The sequence below is a fragment of the Cibotium barometz genome, chromosome 37, assembly GCF_041138505.1.
Source record: "Cibotium barometz isolate CiBa-2024 chromosome 37, ASM4113850v1, whole genome shotgun sequence".
Lineage (NCBI taxonomy): Eukaryota > Viridiplantae > Streptophyta > Polypodiopsida > Cyatheales > Cibotiaceae > Cibotium > Cibotium barometz.
In genome coordinates this window covers 46,584,216-46,598,508 of record NC_141082.1, presented here as the reverse complement: position 1 = coordinate 46,598,508, position 14,293 = coordinate 46,584,216, and the positions used below count along the sequence as shown (strand labels likewise).

At 41.0% G+C, this 14,293-nt stretch overlaps 1 protein-coding gene across 1 annotated transcript; it reads right to left on the bottom strand.

Moving 5' to 3' along the window:
- Positions 1 to 2,630: 2,630 nt before the first annotated feature.
- LOC147617326 (LIM domain-containing protein WLIM2b-like) lies at positions 2,631 to 4,188 on the bottom strand. Its single transcript, XM_086776969.1, has 6 exons — positions 4,056 to 4,188; positions 3,835 to 3,975; positions 3,663 to 3,744; positions 3,517 to 3,551; positions 3,338 to 3,430; positions 2,631 to 3,153 (listed from the first exon to the last, which is right to left on the bottom strand). The coding sequence occupies exons 2-6, from the start codon at positions 3,967 to 3,969 to the stop codon at positions 2,947 to 2,949; spliced, it is 552 nt and encodes a 183-aa protein (XP_086633095.1). The 5' UTR covers positions 3,970 to 3,975; positions 4,056 to 4,188; the 3' UTR covers positions 2,631 to 2,946.
- Between the last annotated feature and the right edge of the window lie 10,105 nt (positions 4,189 to 14,293).

Here is a 14,293-nt window from a genome sequence, read left to right as displayed (position 1 = left end):
AGGAGGTTGGAGGACTCTCCGCAACGGATACTTGGGAGTGGATTCTAGACAGTGATGCTTCCGGGCACATGACCCCTTCCCGTTCAAATTTACAAGATCTCTGCAGGTATTCTCGTCACATTCTTACTAGGGATACATCCACTATCCGCGTTCACAGTGAGGGCAGGTTGGAGATAATTCCTGACGATGGCAAAGGGGGGAAGCATTCCTCTCCCAGGTATTGTATGTTCTATCACTTGGTTTTCATCTGTTGTTGTCAGTGCATCAGGTTTGCAAGACTGGTGTACGGGTGGAGTTTGATGAGCATTTCGTTGCTCTGTGGGACAAGGCAACAAGCCAGGTGGTTTGGGAAGGCGGAGTGGAGAATGGAGTTTACAAGCTTTCAGCACTCTCTCTTCGAGGTCCTCAGGTTTGTGATGAGTGGCAGTCTGGTAATGGCCACTTAAGTGTGGATACGCTGCAGGTGCAGGCTTTCTGAGAGCAGATGGTGGATAGGTTGCCAGTTGAAGGTAGGAGTTGGTAGGAACTTTCCAGTACTGATGTTGGTGGTTCTTGTGTTCGTCGATCAGAGGAAACTGAACAGGTAACTTATGCTCTGATGTCTTGTAGTATTCAGGACAAAGAAATTCATGTAGATGAGGATGTTCTTTCCACGAGGACCTCTTGGAAAGCCAGGTAGGTGGCAGTTGATTACATGCAGAAGGAGGTGGATTCTCTAGGCTTAGTGGTGGTTCCGGGTTCACAAGGGGTGGTTGACAGGTTTCAGAAGGCCTTGTGTGGTCTTCAACAGGTTTCCAGGATTTGGCTTTGCACCGTAACAAGTGTTGATCCTTGTGAGCGGTGTGATGCCTCTTTGACTCGGAAGCAGATTGGTTCATTGATTTGGTTGTTGGACACCAGATTGGACGTGAGCTTCCTGATGGGGTAGTTGAGCTCATGGTTGCAAATGACTCTTTGGGAGGCAAGATTGCATATCTTGTGGTTTCTACGACATGTGAAGGATCATGGACTCTTTTACACAGGAGGGGGATTGATGGATGGAGTCCGACTCCACGGTTGGAGTGACTCAGATTGGGGAGGAAATCCAGACACGAGGAGATCTACTTTAGGCCCAGGAGTAGTTTTATGGAGCAGTAAGAGGTAGTCATCTTTAGCCTTGTCGTCGACAGAGGCAGAGTACCGGGTTGCTTGTGATGCTGTTTGTGAGGTGGTGAGGTTGCAGAGGTTGCAGAGGTTGCATGGCAGGATTGGGCTTCCACTGGAGGAACCCACGGTCATCCAAAGGCACTTTGTTCGTGAACAGATCGTTGCTGATGACATCTTGCTAGAGTTCTGTTCGACAGAGGGTAGTACGGTGGACCTCTTCCTTCACTATCTCAAGATTTGCTCAGGCGACAACACCCCAGCTCCCTGTGGTGGTTGGTTTCATAGCCAGGAGTTGAGAGGGGGTGTTAGAAGTCATCTCCTGTCTTTACTGAGACGCCAGGGCCTTTGTTGTGGGTGTGTCCACCCTTGTAGATGTTCTTCTCATTTTTCCTTACTCCCCATATTTTTCCCTATTTTTCTTGGCTTGGGTGGATGCCCAGTGTTGGCAAGAGGGCCCACGAGCTGGCCGACTGATGCTTCAGGTCCACGACCTCACACATGCACTGGCTGACTATTGACAGCAACTGGCCAACTGGCTGTCTTGGCTGGTCGTGGAGGATCAGGGCCTGTCGGCAGCCCTTCTACAGGCCGACTGCATCATTGGGGCCATATAAAATGGCCCCACAGCCCCTTGCCATTCTTGTATTGTATTCGGGATCTTCTTGTGTATACATAGTAGAGTTACACGCATCTCTCTCCATTGCTGTCTATTTTCTGCACTTGCTCTTGTGTTTCCAGATTTAGTCATCATCTCCGTTGCGTATTCTGACAGAACCAACTGAGGTGTTGCGTAGACCAAGAAGGCAACCTGGCTCTCCTTTCAAGCCCCGGAAGACCTTAATTTCCAATGTACTCTTGATAGCCCGACTTGCTTGTGAACCCTCCTTATGCTTATGCTAATGCATAACTACTAAAGCCTCCCTCGACCATAAAGTCCCTCTACCTACACGAAGGCGACCCCCAACCAACTCGAGCCGCCCATGTGATAATGCGCAACAAGAAGATGCTAAGGTGGCTACCTTTGATGCCAAGTAGCGACCACCTTATGGCCCACGATTTAGTGCAAGCTGGCTCCTAGCACATGAAGGCAGAGGGCGCCGACCAACCTGAGGGTGCATCATCGATTGCGATGGAGAGAGGCCCGCGTCCTTGTGTATGGCGATCTCACCATGTTCGTTGAGAAGAGGGCCTTCTCAAGGCTCCACGTGCCTCTTCCTTTCAAAGGAAGGAGGTTGTGGCCTTTCATAAGGTCCACCCCAAAAATGAGAACACTCCACAACACTTTATATCATTTTTTCCCAAAAAAAAAAAATCATTTATCTAAGAAGGATCGAGGACCCAAAGTATGAGACGAAGTAAGCAGAGGAAACATAAAAAGTCCAGACGAGGATATAGATTATAGTTTCTATAAAGTATTTGTTTTTCTAAAAGATCGAGAGGAGTGGGACTCTGGAGATGGCCCAAAGTTTGAGATGTGCAATAAGGAACACACAAACAAAGATTATTTTATTCAGGCATGCGTTGACAAATTGCAATGTCTTTGCTATATGAACAAGAAAGCGCTCCATGATGAGAGGTCTTTTTTACATGGTAAGAGATACAATTTTTTGGGAGCGCGAAAAAGAAAAAAAAAACTCGTAAATGTATAACAATATAACAAAAAAAAATGTATGGGCGGGGCCTTTCCACGATGGAGAGGTATTACTTGAATGCATCTTTTACATATGGTATTCTTTGAATTTCCAAAGGGAACCTTCAAAGTAATACACCAATAAAAACCACATGTGGCTAGGAGATGGGTTAACCATCTATTGGTGGGGGCAGCTTCGCAGACGGCAGCTTGACAAGGAGCTGGCTGTAGTTGCCTTTCTCCTTGAAGAGCTGCTTGAAATGGTGCTTGCAGTACAGCCTCCCTTCCATCGCTGCATAATTAGAGGGGCTAATGGAGCACCCCCCTTGCAAGCACTTGAAGCAAGACTTGTGGTAAGAGAGGCCCTCCACACTCACCTACATAAATAATCAACAAGCAGGGATTGATTAATCGCTTAATTACTGGAAAAACACTGATTAGATATTGGTTTATCATTAAAGCTAAGAATATTATCTCCACCCATAGCCTTCACCATATCCTTAGACCAGCTCAGATTAATTCTATTGCACATTTTGGAATTATGATGTTCTGCTCACCCACCTTCTCCACGGGGTATACCGTTTTGCCACAAGAAACGCACTTCTCCTGCGTGCCGATGAACTTGAAAGAGGTAGTCTTGCTAGGGGTTCGCTTCTGTAAGATTAAACCAGCAATTAGACCAACGCCAAACTCGGCCATACGGTCAAATGCGTGATTAAGGATGGTTTAGCAAAGAATACCAGTTCAACTTGGGCCTTCGGAATTGGAAGCTTGGCTGTAATCAGGCCAAATGCAAGAGCCATCATGACTACTTGTAAAAGACAATTAACAATCTATTATCAAATTTGAGCAGAAATCATCAACATAAAGGTATCATAGAGCCTACCCGCTTGAGGAATCTTGTTAGATAGCTGCTCCAAATGTGGCTTACAGTATAGCGACCCCTCGAAGGATGAGTAATCGCTTAACTGCTCGAATTAAGACAAACAGGCGCGATTCATGGGTTTAGCAAACTCTAGATTAGAGGTGGGATTAGGCACAAATCTTGTATTAAGTACCTTAAGTGGCTTCTCGCACTGCTTGCATCGAAAGCATGCCTCGTGATAGGTGCCGCCATCGGCCATGAGCTGATCTACAGAATAGACAGTTTTCTCGCATGCCTTGCACTTCTGCTGCGTGCCAGAGAAGGCCATGTGGATCTAGAACCCAATGAGAAAATTAAAAACCTGAGACAAAGGGAAAATTAAATCACCAAAACATTAATCAGAAGGTAGCTTACCTTTATATCGTTCGGACCCTGATCAAAAGACACAGAGATGATCACCACGCTCAGAAACGAGCCACGCTTAGAATGCCTAAAAACTTTATCTTTCACGTACTGGCAATGAAGGATCACACACGCAAGAGAAAAGCTTGGGATCCCCTTTTTACATATGCGCCAGCCGAGACTTTGACGCCGTCTAAGCAGGCTCGACCCAACCCACGTCCGCCACGTGCCCTTCCCCTCTGGGACGATTGGGTCCATTCACATCGGGCTCAATTATCCAGGCTTGAAAGCAAATGCGAATCCAATACTCTCAAATTCCAAGGGCCTAGGTACTACCTACAAGCCTTGAGGGCATTGTGCATGCGTAGAACGAGAAGAAGAAGTAGGATTTTGGGGAAGGGGCAGGGGCCTCTATGGGCTTCACCTTGGTCGCGGCCGCTCCTGCCCAACCGTAGCTCCAAGAATGATGTGCAAGGGACCTTAACAAATGCAACTTGTGATGAACTCGAGGCCGAGATCCTTTCTAGGCCATCTAGCTCTCATTTCCATGGTCATGAATCGAACTTACTTCAAAAATGGGCAATAAAGGAAAATCCATGGGGAAGTAAAGCCCGATTGAAGGGGCTTTACACATCTACTTGCATATTCCTTCACTTTCCACAACCACATGGCACATCTTGGAAGGTTTCCACCATCCATCATGTTCCTCTCACGACCTCCTTGATGTACGATCTATTATGAAGAAGGTGGGTGAGAGGCTTGTTGCTTCTCTCTATCAAAAACAGATATGTAGTGTTTTTGGAGACAATTCCTAGGGCTTAGCTTCAATTTCCATCCATTTGAGGCTACTGAGTTTACCCAATAGCGCCTAGTATTGAATAGGGAGTCACACCCCAAAAGATATTTAATTTTGGAGGATGTTTTCATGTTGTTGCTCTAAGTCTATGAAGATAGAATCTAGTCTGACATTTTCTCTGACAAGGGCCTTCCCGCTTCCACCTTCCTTTGAACTTTGAAATATTGTGCTGCCTTTCTTTCGAAAGGTATACCATTCTACACCACTGCCTCATTGTGCAGCAGCCTCTTCTTTTCCAAAACTGCTCCCTTGATCCTGTTTGGCTTAGAGTAAGATGTTTCTTGTCAACTGTCTGTCTGCCCACTTTCTCTTTCTTGAAACTTCACTTTGTTATCTTGTTTACATTACTTTGTTGTTGTTACAGATTCACAAGGTCTCCATGGTGAATAAAAACTATGGCCGTTCTTGTGGAAGACGCTCTGTGGATGATAATGCTATAAAGGCAGAATTATACCACACATCCTTACCCCGTCGACCTGCTTCTTCTATTTCTTCGGTAGAGAATTCAAGTACAGTCAAAACGGAAGGAACTTGGGAAAGGTTTAGTGTTTCAAAAGGAGCATGGGTGCTCATGCAACCTAGCAAAAGAAAGAGATCCCAGACAAAAAACATTTTCTTGGCGTCATGAAAGGGAAGAGTATGAGATTTTAAAATCATAAGAGGGAAGATATCGGTGAAAGAAGTTTTGATTCAGCATGTGTACATGCATAAAGAACTTGTCTTGCGAGACTATCCAAATGATCTTCCGTAACACAGGCCTAATTGTATATTTTTCTATTGTGGTTTTGTTCTTTATGAGGTGTATGGATTTTTAAGATGAAGCTTTCTTTCTTTGCTTATTGACATTCTTGTGTTATTTTATTTCAGATTTATACCCTTCATCGTATGAGACATGGCAAAACATCGATTGTATTCTGGGATTTATAGATGTTTTGCATGGATCGATAGGAGAACAACAATACCAAGGTCGATGTGCAACAGAGCTAGCTCAATCGGGTATATTTTTTACTGATCATTTTTATCAGTTGCTTAACAATGCTAACACACATGGTGTGTTAAGAAAACAAGACCTTCCGGCATGGAATTCAGTGGATTGGCCTCTTCCATATTTTAGTGTTATAGAGGCATATAGGGCCAAGCTTTTCAAAGAAGTATAGAAAGCTCTGAGGCCCAATATTACCACAAGGATAATAAAAATTTCTTTATGCATGCCTCTCACAGTTTTTGTAGACTTGTTTAATACCTTTCCAGTGAAGGTTTCAAAAACAATGTTCACAGTTAAAGCAACAAGTCTGGCATGCATGCCACAATTTTTGGATAAAGGTTGGGTTAAGAAGACATGTAGTTTAGTGTTTTGTGAGGTTGTCCAACCTTCTATGCAACTGAAGTACATGGTTGCATCTCAAAATTTTATTTTTTCTTTTTATTATAAGCGCAGTCGAATGCTAGGTACAAAACTAGTCCCAATGGATCAAGATGAGTTGGTGCAGAAAATAAACTTCTTGATATTGATGTTGTTGAGAATGGTGATGTGCTAGTCAATATCTCATTAAGACAATGTTGCTCCCTAGCTTAATTGCGCAATGACATTCTGTTTGAGACAGAAGGTTCTATTTCAAAGGACTTTTTATTTATCTACAATAATAAGAAGGTACACCATCTGACTTATCCTAGTCTCATTAAGCACTGCTATTAGTTTACTTTACCCTATTGTTTCATATTGCTTTTTTGCAGGTGCTCAAAAGAAGAGAGAGTTCAATAAAATGCAAAGACATTGAAAATTTAAAAATTGAGATAACACAGACTCCATAAACAAAGGTATTATATTCAATAAAGTAAAATTTTGTACAGAAGTGTTTAATTATATATGTAGAACATATTCTTGATGACAACCATTTTCTATTTATCTACAAGCTGATCCAGAGGCTGCTCTACATGGTCCAAGCTCACCATATCATCTTTTTTTGGAGAATCTGTTTTCTGCTGCTCCATCCTGTCGTGTACAGTCTCTTGGTGCTGCTCCATTGTCTCCTCTATTGCCCCTGGAGCATCTGTTTGCTGCTTCTCCATCTTCTCCTCAATAACATCAGCAACAGAGCAGGTCCTTGTTCTTGTGGCTTCTCCTCATCAGCACTAGGTCCTTATTCCTGTGGCACCACATCAGCATCATCTGTGTCATCAAGGTGTATGACACCTTCTCGAACTTTAGAGCTCTCACCCAACTCGACACAGTGGTACAATAGATTTGGGGGAGGCATACTTCAAAAACTTCCAAATTGTATCAGCTCTGAAACTATATACATAGTTCGAGCTGAAGCTATCTTCTCTCATCTGCAATGAGATATGATGATTTAGAACACTTTGTACCAATATCAATTATTTTGAAGCTAAATGAAAATTATTTTTTCTTACAAGCTCTGGCTGTCCTATCTCAAAATAGCTTGAAAGTATATATTTGGCAGCATTGATCAGCACTCTCCAGCCACCGCAGCTACTTGAATCATCTTGTTGAAATGTCTGTACAGTTGGAAAGATATGTTAGAAACTGTTAATATCTGAACAAAATAAAATTATTCAATAAGTTCAAAGGCATAGCATGAAATAAGTTCAAAGGCATAGCATGAAATAGACATCAGTAGAGGGAATGACTTTCTACCTCTAAATCTAATGGCTCTATTGAATCCAAAAGATTGACATTAGGAGGACAGTGATCCAATGCATTTAGAAGCCTTCTAATACAACTGCAATACATGTAATTTAGTTAGTGTGCATTAAATCAAAATAATGAAGTTTAAAGTTAAAAATAGCACACACACCACTTACAATTTCAGCTCTCTGTGTGTGTTTTTAAGAGAGTTGAATAAAAAGCATTGCTTCTGCTGGATGTCAATAGAAGCAAAGCTCCAATGGTCATCACTGCGTAAGGAAAAAAGCATTAAGAAATCAAAGGCTACAAGAGTTCTCAATCTTGAAGAAAAATCCCAAAAGAAGCAGTCACCCACATACTTGTTATGGTATGGAAGTAGCAAAATATCGACAACATCAAAATTGCAGTGTCTGAACCAATTGGAAATATCCATGGGAGTTTCCTTTGGATCTCTTAACTTGAAGGAAATGGTAGGATCAATAATATGAACTATATGATGTACAGCGTGGTTAAGCCAGCTTCTCATCATGCTGCATTGGACCAAACAATAATTAGGGTAGGGTGTAAAGGAGATACAAGAAGGACTGTTTTGTAAAAAAATGTAAAATAAAAGACACTTACTAGAGCATTACAAGAATGATAGTATCTGAGCAATACTCATTCTTATGAGCCAATGCTGCCAAGCATGGTTTTGTCAAGTCAAAATTATTCACTGAAGTTTCATCCTCAATATGGACAACTATGTTAGGGCCCAGCTCCTGCAACCTTCTCTGTATCTGTAGCTCCATCTGTACAGTCTCCACATCTATTAACAGATTTGGATTCTTTTATTTGCTGCTTCAGTGACTCCTCATAAGCAGCTTTCCCTCTGAGTGGGTTACTTCAACAACCTTAACCTCATTTACCTTCAACTTTCTTGTAGGTGGAATTAATAATATGTCTCTCATTTTGATGTCCTGCCATTCCACAGGATGGACCAGCTTGTCATACCTCCATCTCACTCTGGCTAAAGTGTTGAAGTCTTTGGCCATCAGAGTTACCTTGTGAGCATGGGCTGCTACCAGCATTGCATCTTCAAAATATTTCTCCAAGTAATCCTCTGCCATTTCCTGTAAGGAAAGAATGGCAGTCCTGTTCCAGCTGAAACCAAGGTGCCAACTATCACATATGTCTCTCACTAGTCTCTAAAAAGGTGCCTTGGGTATTGCAAAGCCTATAGCTTTCTGTTGCTTCCTGATCTCCTTTAGCACACCTGCACCATGTTTCAATCTCTTGGTCTTTTGCTGGAGCAGGCTCATTAGCTTCCCCTTCCTGCCATGTGCAACTCTTCCCTTTGGAGGCACACTAAATTCCTTGATACCTGTCCCAGCTACTGCTGCTCCAAGCCCTGGCCCCTTGCCAGCCCTCCTTGCAGTTGACTTGGTTCTTGCCATCACTCTGACAAGCTGCATTACAAAGCAATGGAAAGAGATTATAGCCATGGAGAACATGGAATGATACAAGAAGGCAATGACAGGGGTGGATGAAGCAACATTTATAAATTTGCAACAAAACGCACCTGAAGTAACATGCTATTACATTCCTACAGTGATTTCCCTGTCTTTATAACAAAAAACAATATGGATTGAGTTTATGCAAGGACTGTGCAGCCTTGGATAGCTTAGAAAGACACAACATCACAATGATAGGGGTGGATGAAGCAACAGTTTTATATTTGCAACAAAATGCGATTTGGGCTGTTTGAAATTCCTAAAGCCTGCTTGAGGAAACCATGGCATTCCTTATGTACATTGTCTTCCATCAGCACTCTCTAGAAGAGCAAGGGCAGGAGGCTGAAGAAGAAGACACATCTGTAGTAGAGGAAAAAGAGGATGTTCCTGTGGCAACAGAAATGGTAGAGCAGGAAGAAGATATGGATGAAGGGCTGCAAGTGGCTGCACTTGACCTTGTTCAACTAAGGACTGAAACTCTTAGGGCAGCATAGCCAGTTGAAGATTTTGATGTTCAGAGCAGCAACTATGCAGTGCCCATGCTTCCAAGTGTCTTGATTGGTGGTAAAGATTATGTTTTCCTCCATGATATAGAGTGTATGTTCAATTTGAGGGAGGACTATGCCATTTCCCTTATTGCCCAGGCTTCAAGGCTCGACAAGGAGGTTGCATAGAGGATGACCATTCACTATTGGCTTTGGAAACAACTTTTGATCCTGCAGAGTCCCTTACTATTTGTTTCAAAGAGGCTGAAAAGTTCCAAGAGCCAGATGAAGCTGCCTTCCAGCTCACACAGGAAGCTATGAATCTCTCAGCACTATACAAGGGAAAGCTTAAAGAAGAGGCTGGACTGGAGGGGAGAGGAATAAATCTTTGGAAAGATGAACTTCTTGTTGCTGATGAAAATGAGAAGGTATGATCTTGTTACTTCAAATCAAATACTTTATCTTGTGTTTAAATGTTTTGTAGTTGTGTATTATTGTCTCACTCCAATCTTTTGATATGTGGCAGCTACAAATTGAGGATGACACATTCCTCTAGAGAACAAGTGGAAGCAGGCCGGCTGGGTTTGGCAAAATGTCAAGCCTAGCTCATTATATTCATGATCTAGGCAGTGCTAAGATCTTGATTTGCCATAGGCAGTTGAGCAACAATGGAGAAGCCATTATTTACTTCTTTAAATGTTTGTCTAGAGTTTTAGGTGGACATGATCTTTCATGGCAAAAGGAAAAGATCATTTTGATAGAGAGGTTGTCTGCCATAGATATATTTGGGGATTATGTGAATAAGCAGGCCTCTAGGGCCTCTTACTTTTTGTCTTACACTTCTTATGCATTAGCATGTGGTGTTAAGGAGCCCAAATGTCTGGAGGGCTATGGAAAACACAAGCTCATAAGGTTTCGAGAGCCACCTATGATTGCATCAGGCGACACAATCCAAGAAGAAGAACACGTGGAGATAGCTGAAGACAAGGATACCCCTCCCAGACAAGCAACAGAGGCAAGCATTGATAAACAGACAGTCGACATCAAGCTAACAAGGAAGAAAAAGAGTCCAAGATTAAAAAGAGAGTTTTGATTGGCAGGCCCTGGGAGTAATAGGATTTAGTCATCTAATATAGCACAAACATTATGTTGAAGTTGAACTGATTTGTACAAAGTCTTTGATCCTCATCAGTTCCTTGTCCGTACAGATGATCAGTACCCTTTTGCATTTGTCCCATCACCGTACGACACTTCAGTACTCTTCCCACACTTCTAAAAGCGTTTGACACTCAGTACCTTATTGGTAAGGATCAATAGTGTGTCTAGCATAATCAAGTAGTATTGATTGAATTTTTTGTGTGTAGCTCATGGATGTATTGATGCTTGTTAATATAGATCACATGTTTCACAAAAGAAATACTTTTGATGGAGTCTCAAAACATATATGCATAACACCAAGTCACTTGTTCCACAAAATAAAAATCTATTGATTGAGTTTGAAAACATGTGGACATAACACCAATAAGTTACAAACTGCTATTCATGTTTACTTGTCCATTTATGGTTTCTAAATATCTTCGAATCCCTCCATTGTCTATGTCTCTCTGCTCTGCCATTGAATTGTCCAAAGTTTGTCTTCGTCTTTGCTTTTGGGCTAGAATAAAAGCAAGCTTGACTTTGGAACTAGCAACTCTTCTTTTAGCATGCAGCCTCTGTAGAATGACTGGGTAAAACCATTGGAAGAATTCCTTCAGACTATTTGCCTTTTGACTCCCTCCCGTAGTGTTGTGTGTGTCTGAAAAATGCATTACGTGCCATGTAGTGAGACTTCTCCATGCCTTGGGTAAACAAAATTGCTGGGCATCCATACTTTTTGACAAAATAGGGAAGGTGGTTGTAGATGATATGCTGTTTTCACAGAGACATAAGAATGCATAGTAAGTTATTAAAAAAAAAGATGATTACACTTAAGTAAAAGAAGAAGACAGAACTTTACCATGTAGTGAGTTATATTACAGGCTGTCCACACGTCTTTCATTGACTTCCCAAAATGTTTAATCGCCTCTTCAAAGTTCTTGTAATCACTCTTTGTCCATGTTACATTGTCACAGAACATGAAGAGTTGATCAAGAGACCTCCACACCTCTGCCTTCACATTTCGTGCTTCCCCATCTACCTCATGATCTTTCACGGCATTATGGACTTGCTTCCACAATCCATAATTAATCCTTGAAACTGTTCCACCTTGCCTTACTTGCTTACTACTGTGTTTGGGTCGAGACAAGAATCTTCTTGCCTTAACATCACCAATAGAGGGCTTGATTGGTACCTCCTTGGCATTGGTAGACTTTTTAAAATCCTTTGTGATATGAACATCACCTCCATGTAGACCTATATTGAATAACACTTTTTCTAATGCTTGAAGAGCATCCTTTCTATTTTTTTCGGGACGGAGTTTCCAAGCAAATCCAATATATAAAAATACCAATTTCTCAATAATTCGACATAGAGCATGCAATGTGCATATGTGAACATTACATAGTGGAATGTCAAGAATGGCCTTGAAGTCAGGGTCAACTTTATCTCTATTAGGTGCTCTCTTCCACCATTTGGAATCCATTACTTGAGCTGATTCTTTGTAGTAAAGACAAGGAGACTTTGAGTTGCCTCCTTTACTAACAATATACATGCACTTAAGTGTTTTAAGATCCCCCGCCATGTGCCACTCTACTTGAAAATCACCTTTTCGTGCAACATGGAGATTCTCTCCTTGCACTTGTCTTTTAATCATTCTTGGTATTTTTGTGTGGTGAAACACCCAATCTAGTGTTTCATGGTCTTTTGTCTTTACCTGTGATTATAGAAAACAAAAGTCTTACTATAAAAGATTTGAAAACAATGACTAAAATCAAGTACGAAACAAAAAATGATCATACCTGGAACGAGCCTAACCACCATATCTGTTTCTCCGACTGCACACTAAAATACTTTGAACTCGCTTCAGTCAATGATGTATCAAGTGCTCCATTCATCAATGTAATAGTAATCCTTTCCATTTTCTTTTCCTTTACAACCTCACACTCATCCAGTTTGATAACAAATTTCAAAATGCCTTTGCACTCCTCAAATGTTATTCCATAAAACTCGACCATTCTTCTTTGAAGTTGTTGTAGATCTACAAATATATTGTTCCAAGGGTCATACACAGTGGTTCCTTTACCACCATAAAATATTGGTTGTCTGTCTCCAAGCACGGTTCTCTTCCTTCTTGCTCTTGTCAACTCTTTTTTACTCTTTGAATGCTCCTCAATTTCATTCTGTAATGCTGCTCCAATTTTGCACGAATGGCTATCTCTTGCATCCTGGCCCCCTTTTCTTGTAGGTACATCGTTTTATATGTTTCTGCAAATGCAAACTGCGCTGAAATATAACCAAGAAGTCCATTTTGTCCATCGCCCACAAACCTCAGTAGTGTGGTTGGATTGACAAATGGAGGTGTAGAGTTTTTTACTAGACATTTTGGATATATACTTCCATCGCACCATAAGTCAATATGTTGAAGCCCTTCTCTTCTCATATTTTTCTGTTGTTGAGCATTCAGCACCGTATCCTTTTGTCTTTTTTGTGCTGGAGCATATTGTTCTTCTAAGTCGATGTGAAGATGGTGTAATCGCTTCTTCTGAGATTGTGACTCACTAGTATCGGCCATTTTTTGTGCTTCTGAGGTTGCAAAGTTTGCTTGTCAATCTCATAGCCTTTTTGTAATATGAATCGTGGAAGTGTGGCGGTATCCATGCAATCATTAAGTTCAGTGTGATGGATTCTTTATGAGAGGCCTGCACACATCGTCAAAAGAGATGTGAAATCTTCGGGAAACAAAAAAAAAACTAAGGAGATATTTAATGCAAAATCATGTTAGTTAGACAAAAGATTATCTTATTCCTTTCTGAACTGACAGTTCGGTAGTCCTTACTGACAGTTCTGAGCCACGTTTCCGTATTTTACTATTTTTGAGGTCTTTTAGGAGAGAAATAAATCAAAAAATAGTGAATTTCTTACAGGGTACCAAAATGAGCTCCCTTTTTCCCTAATGTAATATCCCTCCTGCCTCAATAAGCAACTGCATGTTTGCTTATTGCGAGCAAAGGAGATAAATGGTTTACAATATACAAATTCTAGTATCTTCTCTAATTATGATAGATAGATACTGTATTAAAAGGAATTCTATATATAATAAATTATAGTGTCCTATACCACCAAAAATTATCCTATATAGATCTAGAGTTAAGTATACATCGGAATCCTTCACAGAGGATTAATCTTTGTGTCTCATACCACAAGACTAATATGTAGTGAAAATTTTATAAAGTATAGTTCAAGATCGAAGGGCCAGTTACTCCAAGAGGTTCTACTTTTGATGCATAAAAACTCTCCTTGAAATTTAAGAAAAGTCTTAAATAAAATTTATTACAAAAATAATCAAATGAAATGAGTCCATTACCTTAGGCGTTGGAATACTTGTCACCGTAAATAGGGGTATTCTTCTTCATAATCATCGATCATGTTTATTCCAAGTGAAATATACTTTGACTTCCATGGACAATTCGATATGATCCAATCTTGTTGCACCTGAAACACTTCTTTAAATTATCTTTATTAGTTGTTGAGAATCATCAACCTTAATGTCAATACATATGTTATTGACATTGAGGGGTTTATCAAATGATTTTGGAAAGGTCATAGGGTTCAAAGACTTTGATGTCGAGCGGGAA